This window comes from Mastigoproctus giganteus, chromosome 6 (assembly GCF_048544385.1).
Source record: "Mastigoproctus giganteus isolate SK-2022 chromosome 6, ASM4854438v1, whole genome shotgun sequence".
Lineage (NCBI taxonomy): Eukaryota > Metazoa > Arthropoda > Arachnida > Uropygi > Thelyphonidae > Mastigoproctus > Mastigoproctus giganteus.
In genome coordinates, this window is record NC_143580.1 from 106132069 (window position 1) to 106159467 (window position 27399).

The following is a 27399-nucleotide window of genomic DNA, read 5'->3' on the forward strand; positions in this document are numbered from 1 at the left end:
AGGAAATGGACAACCTAAGCGTTTCCCTACTCCCGTAGATGACCTTTGAATTTCCCCAAACTGTCAGCCTCTACCACCCATGTAGGTAACTTATTCCAGTAATTTATAACTCACTGGCTAAAATAAAACTCCCTGCAATCCAGTCTAACCATCTTCCCCCGTAACTTGAAATTATGGCCCTTAGTTCTAGAATCATTTACAACCATGAAAATTTCATCCTCATTCATTTTGCTTATGGCTCTCAGAGCCTTAAACACCTCAATCAAGTCTCCTCTAAGGTGCCTAGTTTCCAAGCTCTGCAACCCACATATTTGAAGTCTTTCCTCACATGCATGCTCTTTTGTCAATCTCACCAGGCGAGTTATTAATGTTTAAGATAGCGTGGTAAATATTGTAAGATTTCCAAGTCTCTTAACGTAAAATTTTTCTCATTGTCTACTGCAGACAATGCCTGAGCAAATGTTGTGCGTAAACAGTATGCTTTTAAATTTGAAATAACACCCTGATCCATAAGTTGGATGAGTGGAGTTGTGTTTGGCAGCAGAAATATGACTCTTGCATTCAAATTGAAATCATAGGATGTCCAGGAGCATTATCTAATAGAAGCAAAATCTTGAAAGGAACGTCGTTGTCTTTACAATAATTTTCAACCTCAGGGAATGAAGCAGCATTTAAACCAATTCTCAAAGAGATATTCTTATCCATGCTCTCTGGTTCGATCAGAAATGCATGGGTAGGGTGGCTTTGTTGGTTTAATCTGTAATCTCCCACTACATTAGCCCCAAGCAAGAGTGTGTCCCTATCTTTTGACACCTTGAAACCTGGCATTGTATTTTCCTCTTTGGCAATGTACATTCGATCTGACATTTTTTTCCAATACAGAGCAGTCTCGTCAATGTTAAAAATTTGCTGCATTGAACAGCCGCCCTCATCAATAATTTTTTCCAACACATCACAAAATTTCTCTGCAGCTTAAGAATTGGCACTGGCGACTTCACCGCATACTTTAATGTTTTGCTTGGATGCCCATTGGACTCAGGGGTACTTGCTTCTAAATCTGATTTTCCATCCATATTATTAACAGTTGTTCCATCTTCGATATAGCACCTGAATGCTGTTTTGTGATCAGTGTTGATCTTAAGTGTGTTGATTCTTTGATATGTTCTTTTATACGCACACTGTCCTTTAAAATAGTATTCACTGTTGAAGCAGTGAGACCTAATTCCCTTGCAATAGATGACAAACTTTGTCCTGCTTCGTACTTAATCATTTTCATCTTCATTTCTAAATCAATTTTTGTTTCATTTCCTGGCACTGCCAGCACTTGCACTTTCTGTTGTTCTCTTTCCCTTCATCATTGTAATACGTAAATAGGAATGAAGAGAAGTTTCTGAAAATTTGTTTTTTTATATGATTGATGGCTTCAGTGAAGGGAACACATTTCACCATAATAGTGTAAAAACGCACACAATTGCAGTTACAGTTGTCGGTCAACAGCCAGGATTCATATTCCTTTCTCACGTATCCTTAAATGGTTTGTTGACTGAAACGTCGAGTGGCTGCAGTTGGCTAGTCATGCCACCAGGAATCACAACCAGGTCACCAACATTTTTGCACAATTTTATTTTTGACACGTTCGGACAAATGTCCACGAAATGCATCAAGTACTAGCATGCTAAGTGGGTTACGAAGACTTCCAGGACGTCTATTCCACACAACATTTAGCCAGTCTTCCATAAGCTCTGCCGACATGCATCCATTTTTTTTGTGCATGCACAATAACATCTTTGGGGAAAATTCATTCTTCAGCATGATTTTTTCTATTTAAAATTAAATATGGTGGCAACTTTCGACCATCAGCGGTGATGCATAGCATCATAGCGATACGCTGCTTTTCATAGCCCATGCTTATAATCTTGATTTCTTTAGCATTGATGGTGTAATTTCAAGGCATATCGACTGGGGTTTCATCAGCATTTCTAATTTGACTAAACTCATAGTTTATTTTTTTCCTTAATTTCATCACCTGTCACTGAGAGTTAATCAGCTTCTGTTGAAAGTCTGCAGGAATTTTTTGACAGATAGATGTTCGGCGCCTTAACGATAATCTGCTATGATGCATGAGTCTGTCGCACCAGCCACGACTGCCTTTAAAAATTATTTTCTCTATTCCGAGGGACTTGGCAATTTCTCCGGCTTTCAATTGCATGGCTTGTCGAGTGATGGGTAATCCTTTTGCGCATGTCTCCGTTACAAATCGTGTCACAGCTTCATCGACTTGTGGAAATCTTCCTTTCTTAGACCCTGTAAAGCACTTGGTTATTGCTTTGCACGAAAATATGGAATTGCAAACATTTCTACAAACGGCAAACATTTACTTCACTAATGTCAAAATGTCGACCCGCAGCTCTATTTCCATGTTCTATTGCATACACAATAATTTTCATTTCAATGCAGCTTCATAGTGCAATCTTTTTGACAACATTTTAATGTGCAATAAGGGACCAAAATGAACAAAATACAGTAACTCCACTTCTTACGTACTTTCGAAGATACAAACAAAACTTCTTAGTTTTTGCTGAGTGAGCTCCACTATAATGAAATAATGGTGGTTTCACATTTCAAAAGCGCGTGAAATCACCCACAGCACTTTATTCTCCAATGGAATTGGAGAATGCACTAACAGTCAAACTTGGAGGAGGGGTTTCCACGTAAAAACAAAATATGTGGTGCCGTGTGCAAAGCGTGGGAAAATTAAAAAAAAAAAAACTGCGATTGTAAGATGCCATCGATTCTAAGATGCACCCCGTTTTTAGAGACATTTATAGGGGAAAAAAAGTGCATCTTACAATTGAAGAAATACGGTAAACACAGAATACAACAACAACAATGTACCCAACACTGAACCCTGGGGAACTCCACTAATAACATTAGTCCAGGAAGAACAGTGTCCATTGATTATCACTGTCTTTTTCCGCTCAACCATTTTTTATCCATAGCAGTAATTTGCCTCCGATGCCACACTGCTCCAATTTGTACAGAAGTCTTCCATGTGCAACAGCATCAAAAGTCTTCCTAAGATACAAGTATATGATATCAAAATTATTCTTTGCATCCAGTTCCTTTATGACCACATCATGGTTATCCAATCAAATTGGCCAGACAAGACTTCCCCTTAAAAACTCATGCTGTGTCTGAACTATAATTGAAGTCTTGTCTAGATGATCATGCAGTGCTTCTCTAACCAGTGCCTCAATTACTTTCCCCAGAACAGAAGTTAAACTAACAGGTCTGTAATTACTCGTGTCGCCCTTTGATCCTCCTTTATGAACCGGGGTCACATCTGCACATGTCCAAGGAAGCTCTCATAATTATGGCTAAGGTATAAATTATCATCTAGTTTATTTAGAAAAGTTTTTTACTAAGGTCTCCCTTCCACTTATTCCAATTATTCTGATGTGACCCATAAAACATTTGCACTTGCTTGCCTATTCCAGCTGCATGTAAAAACTCTGATCATACTGTTCGCAATCTCCCAGTCTGTAGATTACTCCCATTCTCATTATACCTTTGCTTCCAACTAACTCATTAATATAGTTATTAAAGGACTAAAAAGGGTTTTAGGGCTGAAAGCCTCAGACTGCAAAAAATTTACTAATCAAACAAGAAAGTGTTTAGCAGGGGTGGCCAACGAGTCGATTGCGGATTTAATTTCGGCCGATCACGATGAATTGTAAATATACAAGTCATCCCTCGATTTGTGCACCTTGTGCAATGAAATTTTTGAGATGGTAGATCGCTGCACATTTTGAAGGAAAAAAGTAGATCGCATCACAAATTAAGTTGGCCACTCCTGGTGTATAGCATCATTTTAGTTCGTAATATATCACTTTAGTAGGTGAAATGGCATCATTTTTGTTACATCTCGTATTGTGAATGCCTTTATGAGTTTCCATGATGTTGTACTGCCTTGAATAAGCAATGCTTATTTGAGGCAGTAAAACATCATGGGAGCAGAGAAGACTAACGTCAGAGAGAGGCCAACAAACTTCAAAAAGGTGTCGTCTGGGTGGTGGTATCCACCGTTGTTGTTGTTATTTGGTTTTTAGGAGCATTAGCAACTAAGGCCATATTGCTCCGGGATATGCGGTGGTCATTCCCTGACCTATTAGCAACCTCTGTATTTGGTGGTGACGGGCTCGAACCCCGGTCTAATCTAGAAGCGTGTGCTATGCACTGCTGCTTCTTCCCACCTGGCTACGGAGGCGCCCGGTATCCACCGAGAATAAGTAATATTAGTTTTCTCTACTAGTGCAGCGTTGCTTATTCGAGGTAGTACAATATCAGGGCAACTCGTTGTGAAGGCATTCACAATGTGAGATGTAACAAAAACGATGCCATTTCACCTACTTCGGTGATTTATTACAAACCAAAATGATGCTATGCACTAACTTGTTCGATTATTTATTAAAGGATTGCCTTAAAGTTATTTGACTAAAATATCTAAAACGAAGTTGTTGATCTAAAATAAAATATTAGATAAATTTTTAGTTCATTGGTAGTAACTTGCAAGATGTGTGGACTCCCACTCTGTAATCTTAATTACTTAAATTTTATGCTGTTTTGAGTTCTCGTGGTACTCTTCTTTAGGCTAATTTGAAAACTGAGTACTCTTTAAATAGTACTCTACAAAATTGTGGTAGAAGGCAGAGCTCAAAGAATTATCAGGGGACACAGAAGCCTATATTAAGCATAAAGTAGTCTATAATCAATCTATTAAGGATGTTAGGCTTACAATGCAGATTATAAGAAGTCTTTGACTAAGAATGAAAATAATTCTTTGTACTTTGTTAACACTAGAAGGAAAGGGTTACACTAAATTGGACCACTGAAAATGAATGGCATAACTTCTGACGATCCAATAAATGTTGCCCACAAACTGAATATTTTAAATCTGCATTTACATAGATTTTGGAAGTACACCTAATTCTAACTATGAGTTAATGGAATCTAATTATATTAAAAACTGCAGCAAAGTGGTAAACAATATTATTAGGGCAACTATTCAAACTGGAGATTGTAAAAATTTCTATCCTATTCACAAAAGGAGATCAAAGCATAAAGTACTTAAGAATTTATAAGTCTGACCTTCCTGCCAGGGAAAATAATGGTGTCATTTGTTAAAGGAACACAGTTATATGGCATATACTGCACAAGATTTGTTAAGGGGAGATGAAATCTGACCAATATGATTAGCTACCTATGAGGCAGTCATAAACAAACTAGATGAAAAAAAAAAAAATTTGAGATTATGCACTTAAGATTGCTATGAATAGAATATTAAATTTAAATATTTAAATCAGAGGACCAGTGTGACATTGAAGGAGAGTTACTGCTATGAATAAAGGGATGTTTAAGTTGTAGAAGACAGAGAGATTATTAATGGTTACTCCTCATGAACCAATATTATGTATGGGATCCCACAGTGTTATTAAAGCTTAAGTCTTTAAAATTTCTTAATGATATTGATGCAGCCACCTCAAATTTAACATCTAAGTTTGCCGATGGTAATAAGGGGACAAGGGTGGTTAATGGATAACCAAGGTATGCTATTTTAACATGATCTGGATAAATTAAACAGATGGTTTTAAAACTGACAATTAAACATTGATCTAACACTAATATGATCTAAATTGGATACAAGGTACTGCATTTGGTTAGTGGTAATCCTTGAATAACATACCATTTGGGTAGCAGTAAACCTTGAATTAAGGTTAATTGCACAGTTTGACATTAAGTTCTCTGTGATGTGCAAACAGGCTGCTTGGATAGTTCATGGGGTTCTGTAAATGATATACAAGACTTTTACCAGCAGAGAGAGTGAGGTTATTATGCCATGCCATTATATAAGGCAATGGTTAGGTTGTAGATTAAATACTACATACAGGTTTGAAAGGCTCACTTTAGGAAAGATGTAGGTGCAGAGAAGAAAAACAAGATTAACCAGAGACAGAAAAAAGTCTCTTACTGAGAAACCTGAGTTCTGTAAATTTCAGTGCTTGATAACACTAAATGCTGATGACATCCTAATTCTTTTTCAGACAACACACATAAAGGGACATACATTTAAACTGTAAAAGGATGGTTGCAGGATTGATTTATGGAAATTTACCTTCAGACAGAGAGTAACAAATTGTTAGAAGAGATGAGCTAACAAATGCTTCCCCCCCCCAGTGGCTGATACTAGATAAATTTGACTCCTTGCATCACTTTGTCACTATTAATACTTTATCCCTACTGGCCTGAAGAAAAAGAAGAAGTCTCCCAGAGGATTAGAAACATAACTTAAAAATTTAAATTGATGATACTGGGCAGAAGTTCATGTACCTTGCAAGTAGCTAACAATAAACTAAAAATTCATTTAACATGGGTAATATATCTTCCCCAATTTTTTTTTAAAAGTTTTAAAACTTTCATGTAATGTCCTTTACTAGTTGGTTTCAAAGATAAGACAAAACACAATCCATTCTTCTTAGAGCATTCTCATATACTAACTGATGCTGGTAACCCTGACTGAAAAAAAGGATGTGTTCCTTCACACCAGCATCTGATTTTGTAATGTGACATATGAGATTTCTAATGATAGAGAGAAATATTTCTAAATATCTATTTATATAATATGTAACCATGTTCTACTGCATAATTAAATTATAAAATGCAGATTAATGATGTCTAACTATATTTCCAGCAAATACTTATTTCATTTCTTCTTCATAAAGTCATGGGGTTTTACCACCTACAAAATCAACAACTAATCTCATTAAGATGATATACTTAAAACACACTAAAACTAGCTGAGGGACTCACAGTGAATGCAATGAACTGATTTCAAAATTATCATTCTAACTTACTAAATTATGGAGTACCTTTCGAGATCCTGGTAGCCCTTCTGACTCAGTAAAAAAGTATGCAAAAGGCAAGAGAACAAATAAGGCAGTATTGGAAAAAAGAAATACATGATTCCAAAGTCCTATAAAAAAAAGAAAAAAAAAAAGAATAACTAAAATCCTTATCTCTCACACTGACAGTGTAAAACTGAATAACAAACAAGAATGCACACATTAAACTCAGATTTTACAACAAAAAACTATGACTTGCTGAAATGCACTTATATAATATATGAGGGGTGATCAAAAAAGTGAGACAAATTAGATTTAAAATATAAAACAATGTTTACTGAGTTTATGAAGGTTATTCCTTTTTGATATAACACCCATATAATTCAATGCACAGTCCCATCTCTCCAATCATTTTCTAAATACTTCAGAAAAGCTGTTGTTTGAGAATATCAAATTTGATGTTTATTAGCTCAGTGTGTCATTGGAAAACAACATTTCGGTTAACCTTGAGCATAGGATATATGGGAAAAAAAATCACAAGGAACTGTTTTAATACTTAACTCATTTACTGTTTTTAATCAAAATTAAGACTGTGTGCTAAATTGCCATGATGCAAGAGCCATCCAGATGTTTCCAAATCAGAGCTTTTCTGGCACACTTTCTGATTCAGTTTCCATTATAATACTGTCCAGAACAGCAAAAGGTTTTTCAACAGTATGATTGTAAAACATTGAAAAGGTAATGATTCATTTCATCACCTTTTTCCTTTCATAGCAAAAAAAGTGATCATACACTTCATGGGCTTTTTCTTCTTCTTCTGGAGGTACTGTGCTACACTTCTACTGCGAACTTTGTTTTTTATTCAGAATCAGTGGTAGATCAAGGATTCAGCCAAAGTAATTATTCTGCTTAAAAATCGATTTTTATATCCAGTCATCATGTTAACTCTAACCTGCTTTTGGCTAGGCATAAGGAGTTAAGGGACTGAATGTGAAAAAAAAAAGTCATTCAAAAGGATCTTTAAAAATGGTTTGTTCACTCCCATAACAAATTTTCTGACTAGAATTCAACTGCTTTCAAGAACAGTATCAAAAGTTACACTGGTCATCGATGTTCTATGATCATATCACATTCTATGCTGGTTTTCCCATTACCTTTGAACTGCTAGGTATCTATACAGGGTGTTTCAAAAGTGATGGTCAATAACTTCAAGGTGAACTGTACAGACTACAATATGCAAAAAAAACCTAGTAAACATGGGTCCTTAGTGAACTGTTTTCGAGATATTGCACATTTCTAGTTGGGATCCACCACTGACTTGTTTGTTTAGCTCATTATGCTCATTCTCTCCATTTCCCCTCTCTCAATGCTCTGAGACGTAGCAGGCATACTAGTACTTGTCAAAGGATAGTCAACATGGAAAGAGGTTACAGCAACGAAGAATATGCAGACATGCACTTCATGAATGGTAAAGCGAACAGCGGTGCACTCGAGGCCGTACGTTTGTAGCAAGAAGCATTTCCCCGCCAAAGGCAGCCCAACATGCGCACATTCATCAGGGTACATCAACGCCTTAGAGGACATGGGTGCTTCGCACATGGAGTATGAGCAGGTAGGCCCAGAAGCATAACACCTGATGTTGAGCAAAGGGTGTTAGAAAGAACATCCTGTAACATCTGTAAAATTCCGTGGTGTTGAAACCAAAAATTAAAAATGTATTATCTTATGTTTAATAAAACCACCCTTAGCAAAGGATTCACAGCTTTGTGTTAAACTAGTGCTCCCATAGTCAGTGGCGGATCTTAACAGAAAATGTGCATTATCTCGAAAACGGTTCATTTGCGGCCCAATGTTCACTGGGACTTTTTTTGCTTATTTTAGTGTGTACTTTTCATATTTAAATTATTGACCATCATTTTTGAAACACTCTGTATAGGGTGGATCTGCATGCATATTCCCATTTAGGTTTTACGCAAAAAGTTTTAATATTTCTGTTGGAGATTTGTTGAGCAGGACACTTAATTTCATATTGGTATGCTCTGCATTCATTATTTTCCTTGTTTGAATTTGATGCTGGTTTTCAGAAGTTACTGTGGACCTGCAGAGACAAATATAAATTTATATATACAGTAAACCCCCGCTATTCGCGGTATCTGTATTCGCGGTTTCGCGTATTCACGATCGCTGATTTAATATAAAATGAAACCTAAAAAATGTAAATTTTAAAGCGCCGTGAATATGTTCCGCCATAAAAAAACATGGGCTGTGGCTAAAATTATCTTTCCCGGTCAAAACAGCATTCAATGGATGGTGGGAGAGGGGTGACAAAATCGCGAGCGTGGATGTTTCTCGCTATTCCTTGTTCAGTGTGTTATGCACTTGTCATGGAAGGTTTGGTCGTTTGCTTTTAACTTATATGCTCATAAATTGAATAAATTTATAAATTTATAAATTGATATGCTTACAAAAGTGATAAATCTACCATTTTGCAGTGTAAAACAGACTTTTTCGAGTGTGTTAACGGAAGAAAGTGCCTTTATTGTGGACAAGTTCTTTTTTACCCGTACAAAAATATGGCTACGAATAACGAGGGAAATGTGAAAATATCAAAGAAGGTGATGACATTAGCAAATAAAATTATGTTATTAGACAAAATTTCTAATGGTGAAAGTGTCTCTTCAGTGGCAAAACATTATAAAATCAATGAGTCAACGATACGATCAATCAAAAAATCGGAAGAAAAAATCCGCCGTAGTGTCCGTGAAAACGCGCTAATTACTTCAAAAATTTGCTCTGTAACTCTTGATGTTAAATTAGAAAAAATGGAAAACGCTTTAAATCTGTGGATAGAAGACCGAACTCAAAATAAAATTCCGTTAAGTTCACTCATCATTCGTGAAAAGGCAAAACTCCTTTATCAACACTTTAGCGAAACTGGTGATAGCATTGGAGGGATAAGTTTTTTTAGCTAGCAAAGGCGCTGGTTTGAAAGATTTGTTTGAAATTTCTAATAAATATTACATTTAATATTAAATTGTTTCTTATTTTCATTTCGATTCCATATGCTTGCATTTCTAATGGTCATATTATGAAGGTACATATAATACATACAAAGACAAAATTTTAGACTAGTTTTTCTTATATATTTCATACTTTGGAACGGAACCCCTTTATTACTATGGGAGCCATAACTCAGTATTCGCGACATTTCTCAGGAACGTAACCCCCGCGAATAGCGGGGGATTACTGTATAAACTTATTTTTTTTTGTATTGATATTTCTAAGTGTGGGTAGTTTCTGCTAGTATTCCATGTCTGGCTATACAGTTAGCGGGAGGTGTAGTTAGGTAAGTACTTAGGACAGCAACAGACACTCCTGCCCTCGTATTGCACTAATAGATCAGAGTGTTGAAAAGGTTTAAGGGGAAGGATAGCAAATAGAATATGATTGTAGAAAATACAGTTGGTGTTCAGGGAATCCGGGTTTGTAAGTTCCCGTTCGTATTAGTAACGGCCCTGGATTAGGTAGGTATTCGCAATTTGGAAAGGGTTATCTTTGTCTCTTTGTGTATCCAAAAATTTTTTTATGTCTACTCTTAATTTTGAAATGACCATCAACTAATAACAAATAATAGCCTCACTAGCCTTAAGAGCTCAATTTTTTGCAATTTTAACCATCAATTTTACGTTCTGAATAGTATTTATCATAATAGCCTTATTAGCATTAAGAACTCAATTTTTAAATTTTTTAAAAATATTAACCATCAATTTTATGTTCTGAATAGTATTTACCATAATAGCCTCACTAGCATTAAGAACTCAATTTTTTTTAAAATCTAAAATTTAAAATATTCACTATAAAACTAACGTTCTGATTAGTTTTAAAATAATAGCATTACTAGCTTTAACAACTCCATTTTTAAATTTTTATACAATTTACTATCAAAACTAATCACACAAATTAGAACATTCTACATTGTTTATAAGAAAGAACAGTACATCAAGTAATAATTTAAATGATATAGCTTTGAAAGCAAGTATAAACCACAGTATGAAATAAAGATCCACTGTCTCATTTAAAAAATTTTAAGGTGGTAGAGGACTTTCATCAACCGGTGAAATACCACCACTTTGCTTATTGGAGGCTTGAAGTGGTGAAACCATTGTTTAGTCTCTAGAGCAACGTTTTCGGCATCCCCCTCTCCCCATACTTCTCCTTCAACCCATGCACGGTACTAAGTACTATAGGTTTTGATACCTTTTGTGTTTTGGGTTTTTCATAAAAAAAAAAAAAAAAATGAGGTGGTTGTCTGTTTCAACATTTCATGAATTGCTATGTTCTCACTGGTCTACTAAGAATGACAAGTACCTTGCAGTACAAAATTTTATGCAAATATGAAAATGAACTGACCCATCAACTGACCAGAAAAATCCAAGTTTTGTTGGTCAATTGATCCAGAAGTTTTGCTGGCCATGTGCACTGGGGCATGGCAGAAGTTAGCATTAGTAGAGGCATATGATGCAAGAAAGCACGCTCATGCAGCATCAGCCAAAAAAAAAAAAAAAAAAACAATGCTCCCATTTCACCCCTCTGTTCATTCCAAGTGCCTGTCCAGCTCAGCCTTAAATTTATTTAGGCTATCAACTTCCATAACAAAGGATGGAAGTCTGTTCCACCAACCAACCACCCGTTGGATAAAGGCAAACTTCCACACATCTATCCTACATCTGTCTTTCCTCAATTTGAATTTATGCCCTCTCAAATGATTATTCTGAGCAAGAGGAAGAATTCCTTCAGCAATGAGTATGCTCAAACCATTCAAGGTTTTATACACATCAATCAGATCACTTCGCAGGTGCCTAGTCTCCAGACACTGTAATTTGCAAAATTTAAGCCTTTCTTCATAAGAGCAACCCTTTGTTCCATTCACTAATCTTGTTGCCCTTCTCTGTAGTCGTTGAGTCACATAAAAAAACTGAAAGAGGAGCACATTCATTAGAAGTACTTCCTGGTATTTATTTGCATGCACATTTGTAAACTTGTGCAAAAGCACATTTTCCAAAAAGATTTATGCAAGATACTATTACTATATGGAGAATGTGGCAGAAATGGTAGAACAACAGCAAAATTATTTTCCTCAGAGGCTGCAAATATCACATACCACAATCATGCATATTGCAAATTGCTTTATGTTAACTGGAAGCATGATGCATAAAAAAAATAATAATAAAATAAAAAAAAAGATAAAAAGGTGTAGAGAATTTGGAACATGTTCACAATGAAGATGTTGTGGCTTTCTTCCTGTCACATCTAACTAGCAGTATCCAAAAAGGAAGTGCACACAGATTTGGAGGCTCCTTCAAAGGAAGGAAGGAAGGAAGAAACTACATCCCTGTTGTTTGTTTTTAGAACAAGGTTTGCATGAAGATGTTGACACAAAACACTTGTGAGTTTTGTAATTTTCTTTAACCAAGGCAGAAGAAAATCCCAGTTTCCTCAGTAATATCCTGTGGAATGACAAGGCCACCTTCACTTGAAATGACTTTACCAACAGGCCCAACTGCAGCTACTGGGGTCCTATCCATCAAAATTTATACCATTACAGAAATACTGACAATCAGGTGGGTTATTCTGTAAGTGTGTTGTGTGGCATATAAAGAGATGAAGTTGTCTGCTCAGATTTCATGATGGCATGCTAACTAAGGTGAAATATTATACATATACTGGTTAAAAAGTTCAAAGAATGTTGAGACCTGAAAATGTGTTTTGGTTATAGCTCAAATTCATTCCACCTCACAAAATTATAGTAGTCCAACAGTGGATACAATGCATATTAAAGGCCAGTGTATAGCATACTGGAGGGTGGAGGTGACGTGCTATGGCCACCATGTTTTCCAGCTCTCAAACCTTTAGACTTTTTCTTTTGAAGTTTTATTAAAACAAAAGTGTACAAAACGCTCACTGATAATTACGATGATCCCAAATGGAGAATACATACAACATGCACCTATACAATTCTACTAAAGAGAGTGGACAGTTAGCTCTAATTTAATATGTAGACTACAAGCTTGAATTGTGGTTGGGTTATTTATAAACTCATATTGTGTTTATAAATAATATTTTTATTTTTTTTTATGAAAACCCCAAATGAGAGAGGTATTAGAACCTATAGTACTTAGTACCATACTTGGATTGGAGGTTGAGAACACGAAAGAAGATATTTGTTGACATTAGACTTGAACTTCTGTAGACTGTAATTTTCAGGAAATACATATGAAGGAAGGTGGTTTCAGAAAACGGCAGTTGAAGAAATAAATGAGGAAGATGAAAAGTTGCTCCTGTGAGTTTAAAGTTGGACAGTAAATTTGTGTTGGCTGGTGGCAGCACGTGTTCGGACTGTTTTGAAAGAGAGGGTGGGAATTATAGAAGCCAATTCAGACGAACAGTGCCCATGGAAGTATCTGTAGAAAAGGCATGTAGCAGAAACAGTACGTACATGAGACAGCGAGTGGAAAGACTCTGTTAGAGAGGAGTCATTAATTAACCTAACTGCGCTCTTCTGAATGGAATTTAGAAGCCTGAGGGAGGTTTTGGGAGCACAGCCCCAAATGTGGGAACAATATTCCATGGTAAGGTGGATTTGCGATTTATACACAGAACAGCTGTTTGGAAGAAAAGTAACACTGAGAGCGAAAGAGAAAACCAAGTCTTTTTAGATGCAGAGGAAGCAATATTTGTAATGTACTTCTGCCAAGAGAGATTAGAAATCGGGGTAATCCCCAAAAGAGATATATCAGAGATATAAACAGGAATTTTTTTAGCAGTGATAAGGAGGTGATTATCCCCTTGTATAAGGCAATGGTCAGGCCACACCTTGAGTACTGTATACAGGTCTGGAGGTTTTAAGAAGGATGTAGAGCTGTTGGAACAAGTACAGAGAAGGACAACAAGATTAGTGAATGGAACAAAGGGTTGCTCTTATGAAGAAAGGCTTAAGTTTTGAAAATTACAGTGTCTGGAGACTAGGCACCTGTGAGGTGATCTGATTGATGTGTATAAAGCCTTGAATGGTTTGAGCATGCTCAATGCTGATGGGATTCTTCCTCTTGCTCAGAATAATCACCTAAGAGGACATAAATTCAAATTGAGGAAAGACAGATGTAGGATAGATGTGCAGAAGTTTGCCTTTAGCCAGCGGGTAGTTGGTTGGTGGAACAGACTTACATCCTTTGTTGTGGAAGTTGATAGCCTAAATAAATTTAAGGCTGAACTGGACAGGTATTTAGAACGAATGGAGGGGTGAAATGGGAGCGGTTTTTTTTGGCTGATGCTGCATAAGCTTGCTTCCTTGCATCATATGCCTCTACTAAGGCTAATGCTAATCATTTTGACTAGAAATCGGAGTGTCACCAAAGATAAGCATAGGAGCAGAAGAATCCTTTTTGCGAGATATAAGACAAGACAGTTTTAGAAGGATTGAAATCATCAAAGTTGTCTTTGCCCCACTGGAGAATTACCTGGAGATAGGTATTTAAGGAATTGGTAGCAGATATTCGAGAAGTAGTAGTATTAGCAGTGGTATGTGATGCAAGAAAGCAAGTGTATGAGCTTATGCAGCATCAGCCAAAAAAAAAAAAATCACACCATTCCCTCCAAATGCCTGTCCAGTTCCTCCTTAAATTTATTCAACCTATCAACTTCCACAACGACAGATGGAAGTCTGTTCCAGCAGTTAACCACCTGCTGGCTAAAGGCAAATTTCTGCACATCTATTCTACATCTGTCTTTTCTTAATTTGAATTTATGCCCCCTTAGGTTCGTAATCTGAACAAGTGGAAGGATCCCATCAGAATTCAGCGTGCTCAACCCATTCAAGGCCTTATATACCTCAATCAGATCACCGTGCAGGTGCCTAGTCTCCAGCCACTGCAATTTGCAGAACTTAAGCCTCTCTTGGTAAGAGGATCCCTTCATTCCCCCCACCAATCTTGTTGCCCTTCTCTGTACACACTCAAGTAAATCTATATCCTTCCTAAAATGAGGCCTCCAGACCTGTACGCAGTACTCAAGGCGTGGCCTGACCATTGCCTTATACAGAGGGATAATCACCCCCTTTTCCCTGATAGCCAAATTCCTATATATCATTGACAAAACCCCATGACCTGCCCTGGCAGCCTGTCTGCATTGCTCAGAAAACTTCATATCTGACTGCACAATTACTCCCAGGTCTTTTTCATTTTCTACCACCTTAAGTGTAGTACCACACAGTTGGTACGTTTCTCTGGGGTTACTTCTACCCATATGCAGTACTTTGCATTTGTCAAGGTTAAACTTCAGTTGCCACTTCTTAGCCCATCTGCCCAAATTATCTAGATCCTGTTGCAGTAGCGCACTGCCATTACTGTCATTAACAACCCTGCCGACCTTTGTATCATCTGCAAACTTCGACATTAAGCCTGATATACCTTCATCAATATCATTGATAAATACACAAAACAACAGTGGACCTAACACCGAACCCTGTGGGACTCCACTAGTTGAAGCTGATTGATCAGGACAAGGTTTCTCAAAATGGAAAATGGAATGCAATGTGCTATCATCGGCAAAACTATGGATAGGATTTCCAGTCAATGGAAGAAGGTCATTAATATACAAGAGGAAAAGAGTGGGGGAAAGAACTGAACCTTGGGGGACACCAGCATTAGTGGAGAAATTAGAAGACAGAGAGCCATCTACCATCACCAGTGAGCGATCAGAGAGAACACTGGATAATCAATTACGAAAAACAGTTGGCAAACCATAAGATGGAAGCTTGTTTAGAAGACATGTATGCCAAACATAATCGAAAGCCTTTGAGATGTCAAGAGCAACTGCTTGTGTTTCACCAAACTTTTCCATCGAATTTGTCCATAAATGGGTAACATAAGCTAGAATATCACCAGTTGATCGACACTGATGGAATCTATACTGGCTATCATTGATCAGATGGAAGGTTTCTAGGTAGTTTAAAAGATGCCAGTTAATTGATTTCTCCATTACTTTAGAAAGAGTAGAAGTAATTGCAATGGGATGATAATGGGATGGGAGAGATTTTTCACCCTTTTTAGGAACTGACTGGATATGAGCAAATTTCCAAGCAGAAGGAAAAACACCTTAGGAATAATAAAGTGAAAAAAGGCAGCAAAGAATAGAAGTTCATGAGCACAGGTTTTGAGAACAAGTGGAGAAATACCATCAGGACCTGGAGCTTTCTTACCGTCAAGATTCGTCAAAATCCTTCTGACATCTTTTTGACGGAAGACCACAGGAGGCATTGAATGGAATGTGTTGAAAATGGTGGGAGGTGTTTTACCAAGATTATTAATACTTGAGTTGGAAGAAAAATAGTTTGCTAGCAGGTCAGCTCTATCCTTGGCCAAAGTGACAACAGAACCATCTGATTTTGAAAGAGGTGGGAGCAGAGATGGGCAAAAGTTGTGGGCAATAGCTTTGGCAAGAGACCAGAATGCTCGGCTACCATTACGGCTAGAAGCAAGTTTTCTACTCTTAGCTTGCCCAAAATCTAGTTTTGACTGATTAATATCTGGTTTACAATTGTTTCAAGCTTTGGCGTAGGCAGAAAATGAAACTGAAGAATGGGAAACAAGCCAATTACGATATGCAACGTTCCTCTCTTGAACAGCCTTAGCACATTTATTGGAAAATCAAGGTTTAGATAAAGGGCAAGATTTTAAAGTGGAGTGTGGAATAAAGAATTCCATTCCTACAAGAATAATTTCACTGACATGATCTGAGGAAACGTTGACATCAGAAGTTTTGAAACAGTAATCCAACCAAGAAAAGGAAGAAAAGAAATCTCGCAGGTCATCTCATTTTGCATTCTTGTAATGCCAAACAGTACGAGGTTCGGAATAGCTATGAGATAAAGGCTCCATTGGAGAACAGACAATCACCAAGTTGTGATCTGAGGTACCTAAAGGACCATTTACTTCGACCATGTACTTAGAAGGGTTGTTTGTGAGAAAAAGATCAAGCGTGTTGGCTGTATTGTTAGGTTTGTCTGGTATTCTTGTAGGTAAATGAAGAATCTGTGCAAGGCCATTAGTAATTGCAAAAGCCTCAGTATCTCGACCAGCTGGGTCAGTGTGACTAGAAAATGGAAGATAGCTGGAGTTGTGAACATTAAAATCACCAAGGAAAATATCCTCACTGTTAGGAAAGTTGGACTGGAGAAAGTCAAGTTGCAAAGAGAGGAAGTCAAAGAGCTCCAAGTGATTTGTGGAGTTGAGAGAACAGTAGAGAGAACAGATGAATTTGACACAATGAGGTAGAGAGATTTTAAGCCAGAGGAGATTGAAAAGAAGAGATTCCAAATTACCAAGTCTCTGACAGGGAATATCGGAAATGACATATGCACAAATACCACCTCTGATCTGAAAGGAATCATACAGGGAATAATTTGGGCAACTGAGATGAACAGTGGTTGAATTAACCAATAACTGAGCTTCTGTCAGAAAAAGTACCTGGGGTTTGGCAGGCTGCAAGTGGAAATGGACATCGTTGAGATTAGAATTGAGACCACGTATATTTGTGAAATGAACTAGGAATTGTTTCGAAGGTTTAGATCGTTTCGCAGATAAGCTTACTCTATTAGTTTGACAATTCATGGTATATTCAATAGTAAGAAAAATTTGGGGGGGGGGGGGAGTAATGAAATTTTTGGATATGGCATACACATGGTAAGAATATACCCAGACCCAGATCCTTGACATAACATGGCCTTGACAATGCCCCATGCATACAAACTATTCGGAGTCCCTCCAGTCACTATCTGGCAGAGTAGAGGTAGCAAGATTATACACTGGCTAATCTTGAGGCCTCCTAAAGAGTTACCAATAGGTTCGTTCCTGTGTACTAACTAGCGGCTGGCCTGTGAACACCGTTTTACAGCTGTACTCTCAAAATGTAAGGAAGATTGGATCTCACCATGATGTTCATCATAACCTCAAAAGTCATCAGTCACACTGATGGAAGAGATGGGGAAGGGTTGACCAGAACTTAGCTCTGGAGACTGAACACGGGTTTCACCACTACAAGCCTCCAATAAGCAAAGTGGTGGTATTACACTGGTTGATGAGAGTCATCTACCACCTAGTATTGCCTGGTAACACAAGCAATACTAGGTGGTATTGCTTGTACCGAGGATTACTAACAGTCCCACCACCATGAAGGTGGAAGCAGAGGATTTGGCTGTCACAGACCGTCCTGACTTTGCCAAAATTGGGTCCACTTGACTTGAATGTCACCCGAATATCAGTACCATCAGTGTTTTAGACTCCCAGGTAGCAAGTACATCTTGTCTTGCATATCTGAGAGAATATATGTGAAAACCTCAAGGACTAAACATTTAAAGCATACATTGTTTTTTTTAAGGCATCACTTTGCCATTATGTAAAAATTAAGCTAAGAGCTAGCTCGGATAACACGGAACCTTGGAAAATCGGGATTCTACTGTACTTGGATTTCAGGAAAGCTTTTGATACTGTTGCAAAAGGAAGACTGCTATCTATAAATTAGATAGAAATGGCATTAAGGATAAGATGCTACAATGGATAAAGGGATGGTTGAGTGGGAGACAACAGAGAGTGGTAATCAATGGACAATGCTCTTCATGGACAAATGTTATTAGTGGAGTTCCCCAGGGTTCGGTGTTGGGCCCCATTGTTGTTTTGTATATTTGTCAATGATATTGATGAAGGTATATCAGGTCCACTTAATGTCCACGTTTGCAGATGATACAAAGGTTGGCAGGGTTGTTAACGACAGTAAAGACAGTATGCTACTCCAACTGGATCTAGATAAGTTGGGCAAATGGGCTGAGAAGTGGCAACTGAAGTTTAACATTGACAAATGCAAAGTACTGCATATGGGTAGCAATAACCTAAGAGAAACGTACCAACTATGTGGTACTACACTCAGGGAAGTGGAAAGTGAAAAAGACCTGAGGTAATTGTGCAGTAAAATATATAGTTTGCTGAGCAGTGCAGACAGGCTGCCAGGGCAGGACATGGCGTCTTGTTAATGATATATACGAATTTTGCTGGCAGGGACAGGGAGGTGACTGTACAAGGCAATGGTCAGGCCATGCCTACAGTACTGTGTACAGGTCTGGAGGCCTCCATTTTAGGAAGGATGTAGAGTTGCTAGAACAAGTACAAAGAAGGGCAACAAGATTGGTAAGGGGAACAAAGGGGTGCTCTTACCAAGAAAGGCTTATGTTCTGCAAATTGCAGTACCTGGAGTATAAGCACCTGCGAGGTGATCTGATTCAGGTAAATAACGCTTTGAATGGGTTGAGCAAGCTGAATGCTGATGGGATTCTTCCTCTTGCTCAGATTAAGAAACTGAGGGGGCAAAGATTCAAATTTTGGAAAGACAGTTGTAGAATAGATGTGCGGAAATTTGCCTTTAGCCAGAGGGTGGTTGAATGGTGGAACAGACTTCCATCTTTTGTTGTGGAAATTGATAGCCTAAATAAATTTAAGGCTGAACTGGACAGTCATTTGGAACAAATAGAGGGGTGAAATGGGAGGTTTTTTTGTTTTTTTTGGCTGATGCTGCATAAGCTTGCTTTCTTGCATCGTATGCCTCTACTAATGCTAATTCTAAAACAAACAAGACCTTTCAGCAAAAAGAGGGGGTACTGTGGGTGTGTCTTCCCAGCAAACTCCAACCAACCATGTTCCAGATGTTCATGTGATCATGCTTAGCCGAACACAGATGAAGGAATGCCTTTATTTTCAGCACATATGCTATGTGGGCTGTGGTCGTGTATTGCAGGTTGGAGCAGAGTGCAGATTTGGATGCCATGAAGATCTGGTGAGACCACAAATTGGTCCACTTCTGCATCCAGAATTCCAGACCCTATAGTTTCTTGAGTCTGGTGCATGGTGCAGCAGGCCAAACTTCCACAGCATAGGCAAGAATACTATTGAAGTATGTTTCGAGGTATTTCCTGATTATTTGTTTATTGTGTTTTGCGCAAATCTATTTTCATTTCCCAGAAGGCTTGCAAGGCTTTGGAGTATAGTAGTCTTGGATTTGTTGTTTATAGGTGGAGTTTGCATCATGGAATACTCCTAATTATTTGGCACTATCAGTGGTGCCAGAACTTTTCCTGCTAATTCCGGAAATAGGTATCAGTGGACGTCATCTGACTTGGAGAAAAGATGAGACAGTTTGATTTCTCTGGATTAACCGACAGGCTAAAAAATTTGGCATACTCAAAGAATGTATTAAAGTAGTTGTTTACAGTTTCTGAGAAGGTTTGTCTTGCTTTTGGATCAACAACCTGGTGTTTGCATGGCAAGTAATACACAATATCATCAGCATACAACAAGAATGCTGGAACTAGATCTGTAAGAGGCATGAATATTGCAGTGAATAGAAGGGCTGAGAGAGAACCACCTTGCGGGATTCCTACATCTGTGCTTTTACAGACTGTACTGTTATTACATGTAAAAAGAAGAATTCTCCTAGACAAGATTTCTGAGATGCTTGAGTACAGTGCTGGATATCCCGTAGAATCTATTAAGTAAGGCAAGGAGGGGTGTGATTTGGACTGAGTTGAATGCAGATTATGTCCAGAAATATGGTGTGGAGATCTTCATTGTCATTCCAGGCATGATGTATTTTCTGCAATAAGGACTGTAGACAGGTAATAGTAGATCTATTTGGCATGGCATAATAGGTATGATTGGGCCAATGTGCAAAGATTGTGAGTTCAACAGCAACATCATTATAGATGCACTTCTCAAGGCATTTCAGGGAGAGGCAATTGATATTGGAGCGAAGTCTGCAGGTGTTTTCGCATGAAGCTTTTTTGGAACTGCCAGAACTCTTAAGTCAACCAGCTTGCAGGCACCTGTGCCTGTCTGAGTATTTTACTGTAGATGTGGGCGAGCTCTCTGTTGATGAAACAGGAAGCAATTTGAGACTAAAAAAGAGGTATTGCATCAGTTCCTATGGTGGACTTGTCAGGTAGTGAGTTAATTATTTTTATCAGCTGTTCTTTGGATTTTGCAATATTACTGATAGTTGAAGAAACATTAAGTGCTTTATTCCAAGGATATACTTCAGAAACACTAATATCTCTTAAAACACAGCACATGCTCACACCATTCCTGGACAATAAACACACTATGGGGGTGCAAGTATGACTTGTAGGCCACACATGTTTGCCTCTGGACAGCCAGCCATTCGTGAAATTGTCAATAGCTGACTGTTTGCTATTCTGGAAATCCATCCTTGCTTTGAAGATGTTGGCATATGACTCTTCCGAAGGCAATTACTTCTTGTAGGAGGCATGGGCTACCTGTTTTTCCTTGAAGGCCTTAGTCAGGAGGTCATTCCACCATCGCTTCGGGTGGGGACTAAGGATGCAAGTTTTGGATATTGTGAAGCTTACAATGAATTCTATTCATCTCGAAAGCCAGTAGGCAGCCTCACTGATATTAAGCTCTGAAAGTTTGTTCCATGAGTAAAGTTGGAAAAGGGTAGTAACTCTTTCAATATTGATGTACAGTATTTTGGATTGTACTCTCCTAACAGTGTTTGAACATTGGCCTGTACAAGTACCGGCAATTGTTCCTCCTTAGATGCTTACAGTGATATTATGGAAGCAATCGGATTGTGATCATTCAAGAGTTATTGGTTATGGTCAGGGGTTTCTTTTACGGAACAGTTTGAGAAGATACACTGGAGGGTGGCAGTGCCATGTAAGGGAGGAACATCAATAAGACCAATGCCCATTTCCAACTTATTCTATGACAGTGTATCTAGAAGCTTCTTTGTGGCTGGCAGTGGAAGGTTAGTCTCCGAGGATGAGCTTTTGATGATGATTGAGTGTGGATGGCAGCCATGTCATCAGATTGAGGACACAATCCTCAGAAACCAGTGGAGGGAAATATATGGCGCACACAGAGATTGACAATCTAGCAACTCGGTAGATTCCAAGAACTGCTTCTACATCTCCACCTAGATAAGTGCATGCATTAATTAGAGGGAGTGGGCTCCTTTGACAGTCTGTTACACTGCCACCCCATCTTCTTATTCTGTTAGCAGCCAGAGTATGATAACCAATATTTGAGGTGAAAGTAACAATTTCTATCTCATCTCTGAGTCAGGTTTCGATAAGATTACAAAGTCATACTCTGTGCAGGAAAGTAAATCAAGTAGGCCATCTAGTTTGTTTTTGACACTCCTGATGTTTTGTAGGAAAAACTGGATATTTACCTCCAGAGAGGGTTGTACCAGGATGGGATTTCTCTCCAAACAGTATCTGCTGGTCCTATAATGATCTGAAGTCTCATTCGCATTGCGTTCAATGGGTCCTGTTACTGGATCATCTTGTTGGAATTAGACCAGTCTGGTATTTGATTGTCAATACCCTGCAAAACAGCAGGAATTGCATAAGCTGCCAGATATATTTCGAGAGACACCACTAGAGAAGTCAAGTAGCTAGGCTGTCACAATTGTACATTGTTGTGGAATGGGGTTCGGGTTTGCTGAGTTCTGATGCTTTACTCTTTCACAATGTGATGTCACCAACAGGCCTCTGGACCAGTATTCAGCATTGAGGTATTGTTGGTAATTGGGAGCATCAATCTGAATCCTGAAGGAAGCACAAGAGGGATGCTTGATCTAGCCTATGATAGATATAAGCTGGTCTGAAACCAAGTTACAAAGGAGGTTAAGCAGGCGAAGGCAGATTACGAGAAATCTTTGGCAAAGGATGCAAAGAAAAACAGCAAAGAGTTCTTTACTTATGTAAACTCTAGAAAGAAGGGGATGAATCAGGTTGGTCCACTTGATATCGATGGTTCAACTGTTGATGATCCTGCTCAGGTAGCGAACAAACAAAATGAATATTTTGCATCGACATTCACACATGAGGAGTTATTCGGGAAGGGGAATGCCAGAGGTGTATTCAACTCTGGCAGTTAAGATAGATAATCTTGTAATAACTGAGAGTAAAGTGGAGGAGAAATTGCATTAGCATTAGCAGAGGCATATGATGCAAGAAAGCAAGCTTATTCAGCATCAGCCGAAAAAAAAAAAAAAAAAAACACAACCACTACTCCCATTTCACCCCTCTGTTCGTTCGAAATACCTGTCCAACTGAGCCTTAAATTTGTTTAGGCTATCAACTTCAACAACAAGTGATGGAAGTCTATTCCACAAACCAACTGCTCGCTGGCTAAAGGCAAATTTCCGCACATCTATCCAACATCCGTCCTTCCTCAATTTGAATTTATGCCCTCTCAGGTGATTATTCTGAGTAAGACGAAGAATCCCATCGGCACTGAGCATGCTCAAGCCATTCAAAGCCTTATACACCTCTATCAGATCACCTCACCGATGCCTAGTCTCCAGACTCTGTAATTTGCAAAACTTCAGCCTTTCTTCGTAAGAGCAACCCTTTGTTCCATTCACTAATCTTGTTGCCCTTCTCTGTACTCGTTCCAGCAGCTCTACATGCTTCTTGAAATGAGGCCTCCAGACCTGTATACAGTACTCAAGGTGTGGCCTGACCAATGCCTTATACAAGGGAATAATCACATCCCTATCCCTGCTAGAAAAATTCCTGTATATCATTGACAAGACACCATGAGCTACTCTTGCAGCTCGTCTGCACTGCTCAGAGAACTTCATATCTGCCTGCACAATTACCCCCAGGTCCTTTTCATTCTCTACCACTGTCAGCGTAGTACCACAGAGTTGATACGTTGATCTGGGGTTACTGTTTCCCATATGCAGTACTTTACATTTGTCAATGTTAAACTTCATTTGCCACCTCCCAGCCCATCTGCTCAACCTTTCCAGATCCTGTTGCAGCAGCATAGCATCAGTAGTGTCCTTAACAACCCTGCCAACCTTTGTATCGTCTGCAAACTTGGACATTAAGCTTGATATACCATCATCAATATCATTTATAAATACAGAAAACAACAATGGACCCAACACTGAACCCTGAGGAACTCCACTAACAACATTAGTCCACGTTGAGCAGTGTCCATTGATTACCACTCTGTCTTCTGCCACTCAACCATCCCTTTATCCATAGCAGCAATCTGCCTCCAATGCCACACTGCTCCAATTTGTGCAGCAGTCTTCCATGCGCAACAGTATCAAAAGCCTTTCTAAGATCCAAATATATAATATCAAAGTTATTCCCTGCATCCAGTTCTTTTGTGACTACATCATAGTATCCAATCAAATTGGTCAGACAAGACCTGCCCTTAACAAAACCATGCTGTGTCTGAGCTATAACTGAATTCTTGTCTAGATGATCCTGCAGTGCTTCTTTAACCAGTGCCTCCATTAATTTTCCTGGAACCGAAGTTAAAATAACAAGTCTATAATTACTTGTGTCAGCTTTTGATCCTCCTTTGTGAATTGGGGTTACATTTGCACATCTCCAGTCTATGGGTACCTCCCCTGAGTCCAAAGAGGCTCTCATAATTATGGCTAGGGGTTTGCTTACTTCCTTTGCTGCCTCCTTTAATATAACCAGATAGATCCCATCCACCCCGGGTGCCTTTTTTATGTTTATCCTCAACAATTTCTCCTCCACTTTCCTCTCAGTTATTAGAAAATCATCTAGCCCACTGCCAATGTTTACTTCACCTACGACATTCCCCTTCCTGAATAACTCCTCATGCGTGAATGTAGATGCAAAATATTCGTTTAGATTGTTAGCCAACTGAGCAGGATCCTCAACTGTTGAACCATCAACATCCAGTGGACCAATCTGATTCATCCCTTTCCTTCTTGAGTTTAAATAAGTAAAGAACTCTTTTCTGTTTTTCTTTGCATCCTTTACCAAGGATTTCTCATAATCTGCCTAATCTCCTTTGTGACTTGGTTACAAACCAACTTATATCTATCATAGGCTTCCATGTCATCCATTAATTTGTATGTATCCCATGCATTTTTCTTCTCTGCCATATGTCTCATTAGTTCATCTGACATCCATTTAGGCCGGAACCTTGAACAATATTTCTTGGTTGGTATGTAAAGCCTGGTAGCTTCCAAGATTAGTTCCTTGAATGCTTCCCATTTTGACTTTGCTGTTGGTAACATCATCAGTTGGTCCCACTGTATGGAATTTAAATACTGTCTCAGACCATCATAGTCGCCTTTACGAAAGCAAAAACCCTTCCCTTTACCTCTGATGGTAGTTACCTCCTTGAGTAAATCACACTTCAGCACACTGTGATCACTGCCACCTAGTGGTTCCTTTATCTGCAGATTCTTAATGCATGAAGAATCACTACTGATAATCAGATCAAGACTATTACTCCCTCTAGTTGCCTCCCGAACATGCTGGTGTAGAAAACAATCATCCAATAAATCCACAAAAGCCTTGCTAGTGTGTGAGTGACCGACCCACAAATTCTAGTCAATATCCGGGAAATTAAAATCCCCCATTATATTTCCCTGTACAGTATCTTATTATACTCATCAGAGTTATTAGGCCTATAGCACACACCTACTCTCAATTTTGATTTACCTATGCTTATGTCACACCAAACTGACTCGACACTGCCCTGTCCATCAATGTCGACTGGCTTCACTTCGTTGGATTTTATGTGTTTCTTAACTAATAGCATAACCCCTCCTCCCTTCCTATCCTGTCTATCCTTTCTGTAGACGTTGTACTCCCCAAATTCCAGTTCTGCATCCCTTATATCTGTGTGACACCACGTCTCTGATATCCCAACAATATCTGCCTTTGATGTTTTGAGCAATACCTCAAATTCATCAAATTTATTTACTAAACTCCTAGCATTGGTGTACACGCAAGTATACATGCACCTGTTTCTATTCTTAGCTACCCTAACACAACCCATGTTTTTACTTGTAACGCAATGACTTCCAGCAGTCTCTGAAATATCCTGCATCTTGTTTTTCAGGCTTCTGCTCATTCCAATAGAAGCAGTGCAAGAATCTCTTTCACCTCTGCCAGTGGCTACTGTTAATCTATTAGTCTTTGTCTCCCCCCAAGCTAGCAGTTTTCCGACCCACCTAACACTGCCTCGATAGCATCAGCAAATATTCTTGCACCCTTTCTATTTAAGTGTATCCCATCCCTGTAGAAGCAATCTCTCCTGTTAACAAGTACAGTCCAGGCTGAAAAAAAATTCTACCCCTTGAGCCTTGCACAATCTTTCCAGGGCCGAATTGATCGACAAGGCTCTCATCATATACTCCCTCCTATCGTGTCTGGGCAGAATTGCAGACACTTTCAAATTCAACCCTACTTCACAGCTTTTTTTCAACAGTGACCTGTACTTGTTAAGTATTTCCGCTGGTCTCCTACTCTTAATATCATTAGTACCAACGTGTACAACTATATCACCTTTTGTGCCCTTAAAAGATGATATCCGCTCTACAACGTCATCAACCTTTGCCCCTGGCAGACACACCCTGGTCCTGTTCCACCTATCCTTTTTACAAAGCATGTTCCCGTTTCCCTGACAATAGAGTCACCAACAACTACTAGTTCCTGTGGGACCAGCGCATTCTGCCTCTGTGTTGCAAGATGACCAAGTGCAGGCTCTGGCATTGATGTGGGCAGCTGTGAGCTTGAAGGGCCCCTCAATTTATTTCCTTCGAGGGCATCCACCCTGTCCTTCAAGGTCTCATATAGGCCCATAACAACGCTGAGTTGTTGCCTAATTTCCTTGCATCGTGCGCACACAAAGACATCCCCCATGGCAGTATCATGTCCCGTACCCGATTGCTCCGCAAACATCAAGCAAACAGTGTATCTTAAAAGGCTGTGATTCAGAGGGCAACTGCCCACAGCACTCCCATTAGCTTGAGCCTTTTGCTTTGCTGCTCTGGTCTGAGTCATGATTTCGATTTAATATCAATAAAATTACAATTTCAGAGCAAAATTAAAACCTTAAACTTGTATCCTAACACAGTTATAACGCTATATTTATTTTTCAGTATCGAGTGTTATCTACGAGTTCCCTTTATATAACTTCCGTATCAAGTTATGTATTAATTATTTGTTACGTTTGTACTCTAAGTCGTTATATATATATAGTTAAAAGTACAATTTAATTGACAAGGAAGTTAAACAAGATTAATAGATTTACTGATTAATTGACAATATTATATTATGCACTATTCTATAACAAAGCTAATGCTACCGAATTCCGGATATGCTGTATTGTGTTACAATGGCGGTAATTACGAACGGTACTTCTACGGACTCTCAAGTATTGATTAACTTCCAAATCTCGCTGTCTCAATTTAGAATAAACTAAGGATACTGACTAGGTCTATAGCTACTTATAGATAATAATTTGATATAACAATTGGTTAATAAATCGGCTAAATACGGTGAAAAAACCTCTCATTCAACGGAGCTGCAATTTGTAACACGTGGATTTGATACCGTTACCGATACTAAGTAATGCCCACA

The 27399-nt window shown here is 38.6% G+C and overlaps 1 protein-coding gene across 1 annotated transcript in view; it reads right to left on the reverse strand.

The window, feature by feature from the left end:
• Positions 1–27399, reverse strand: part of lili (LMBR1-like protein lilipod) — a 229356-nt gene that overhangs the window by 172429 nt on the left and 29528 nt on the right. Inside the window, exon 4 of the mRNA XM_090376265.1 lies at positions 6927–7030. Coding sequence (XP_090232391.1) covers positions 6927–7030 — 104 coding nt within the window. The remainder of the gene's footprint in view (positions 1–6926; positions 7031–27399) is intronic.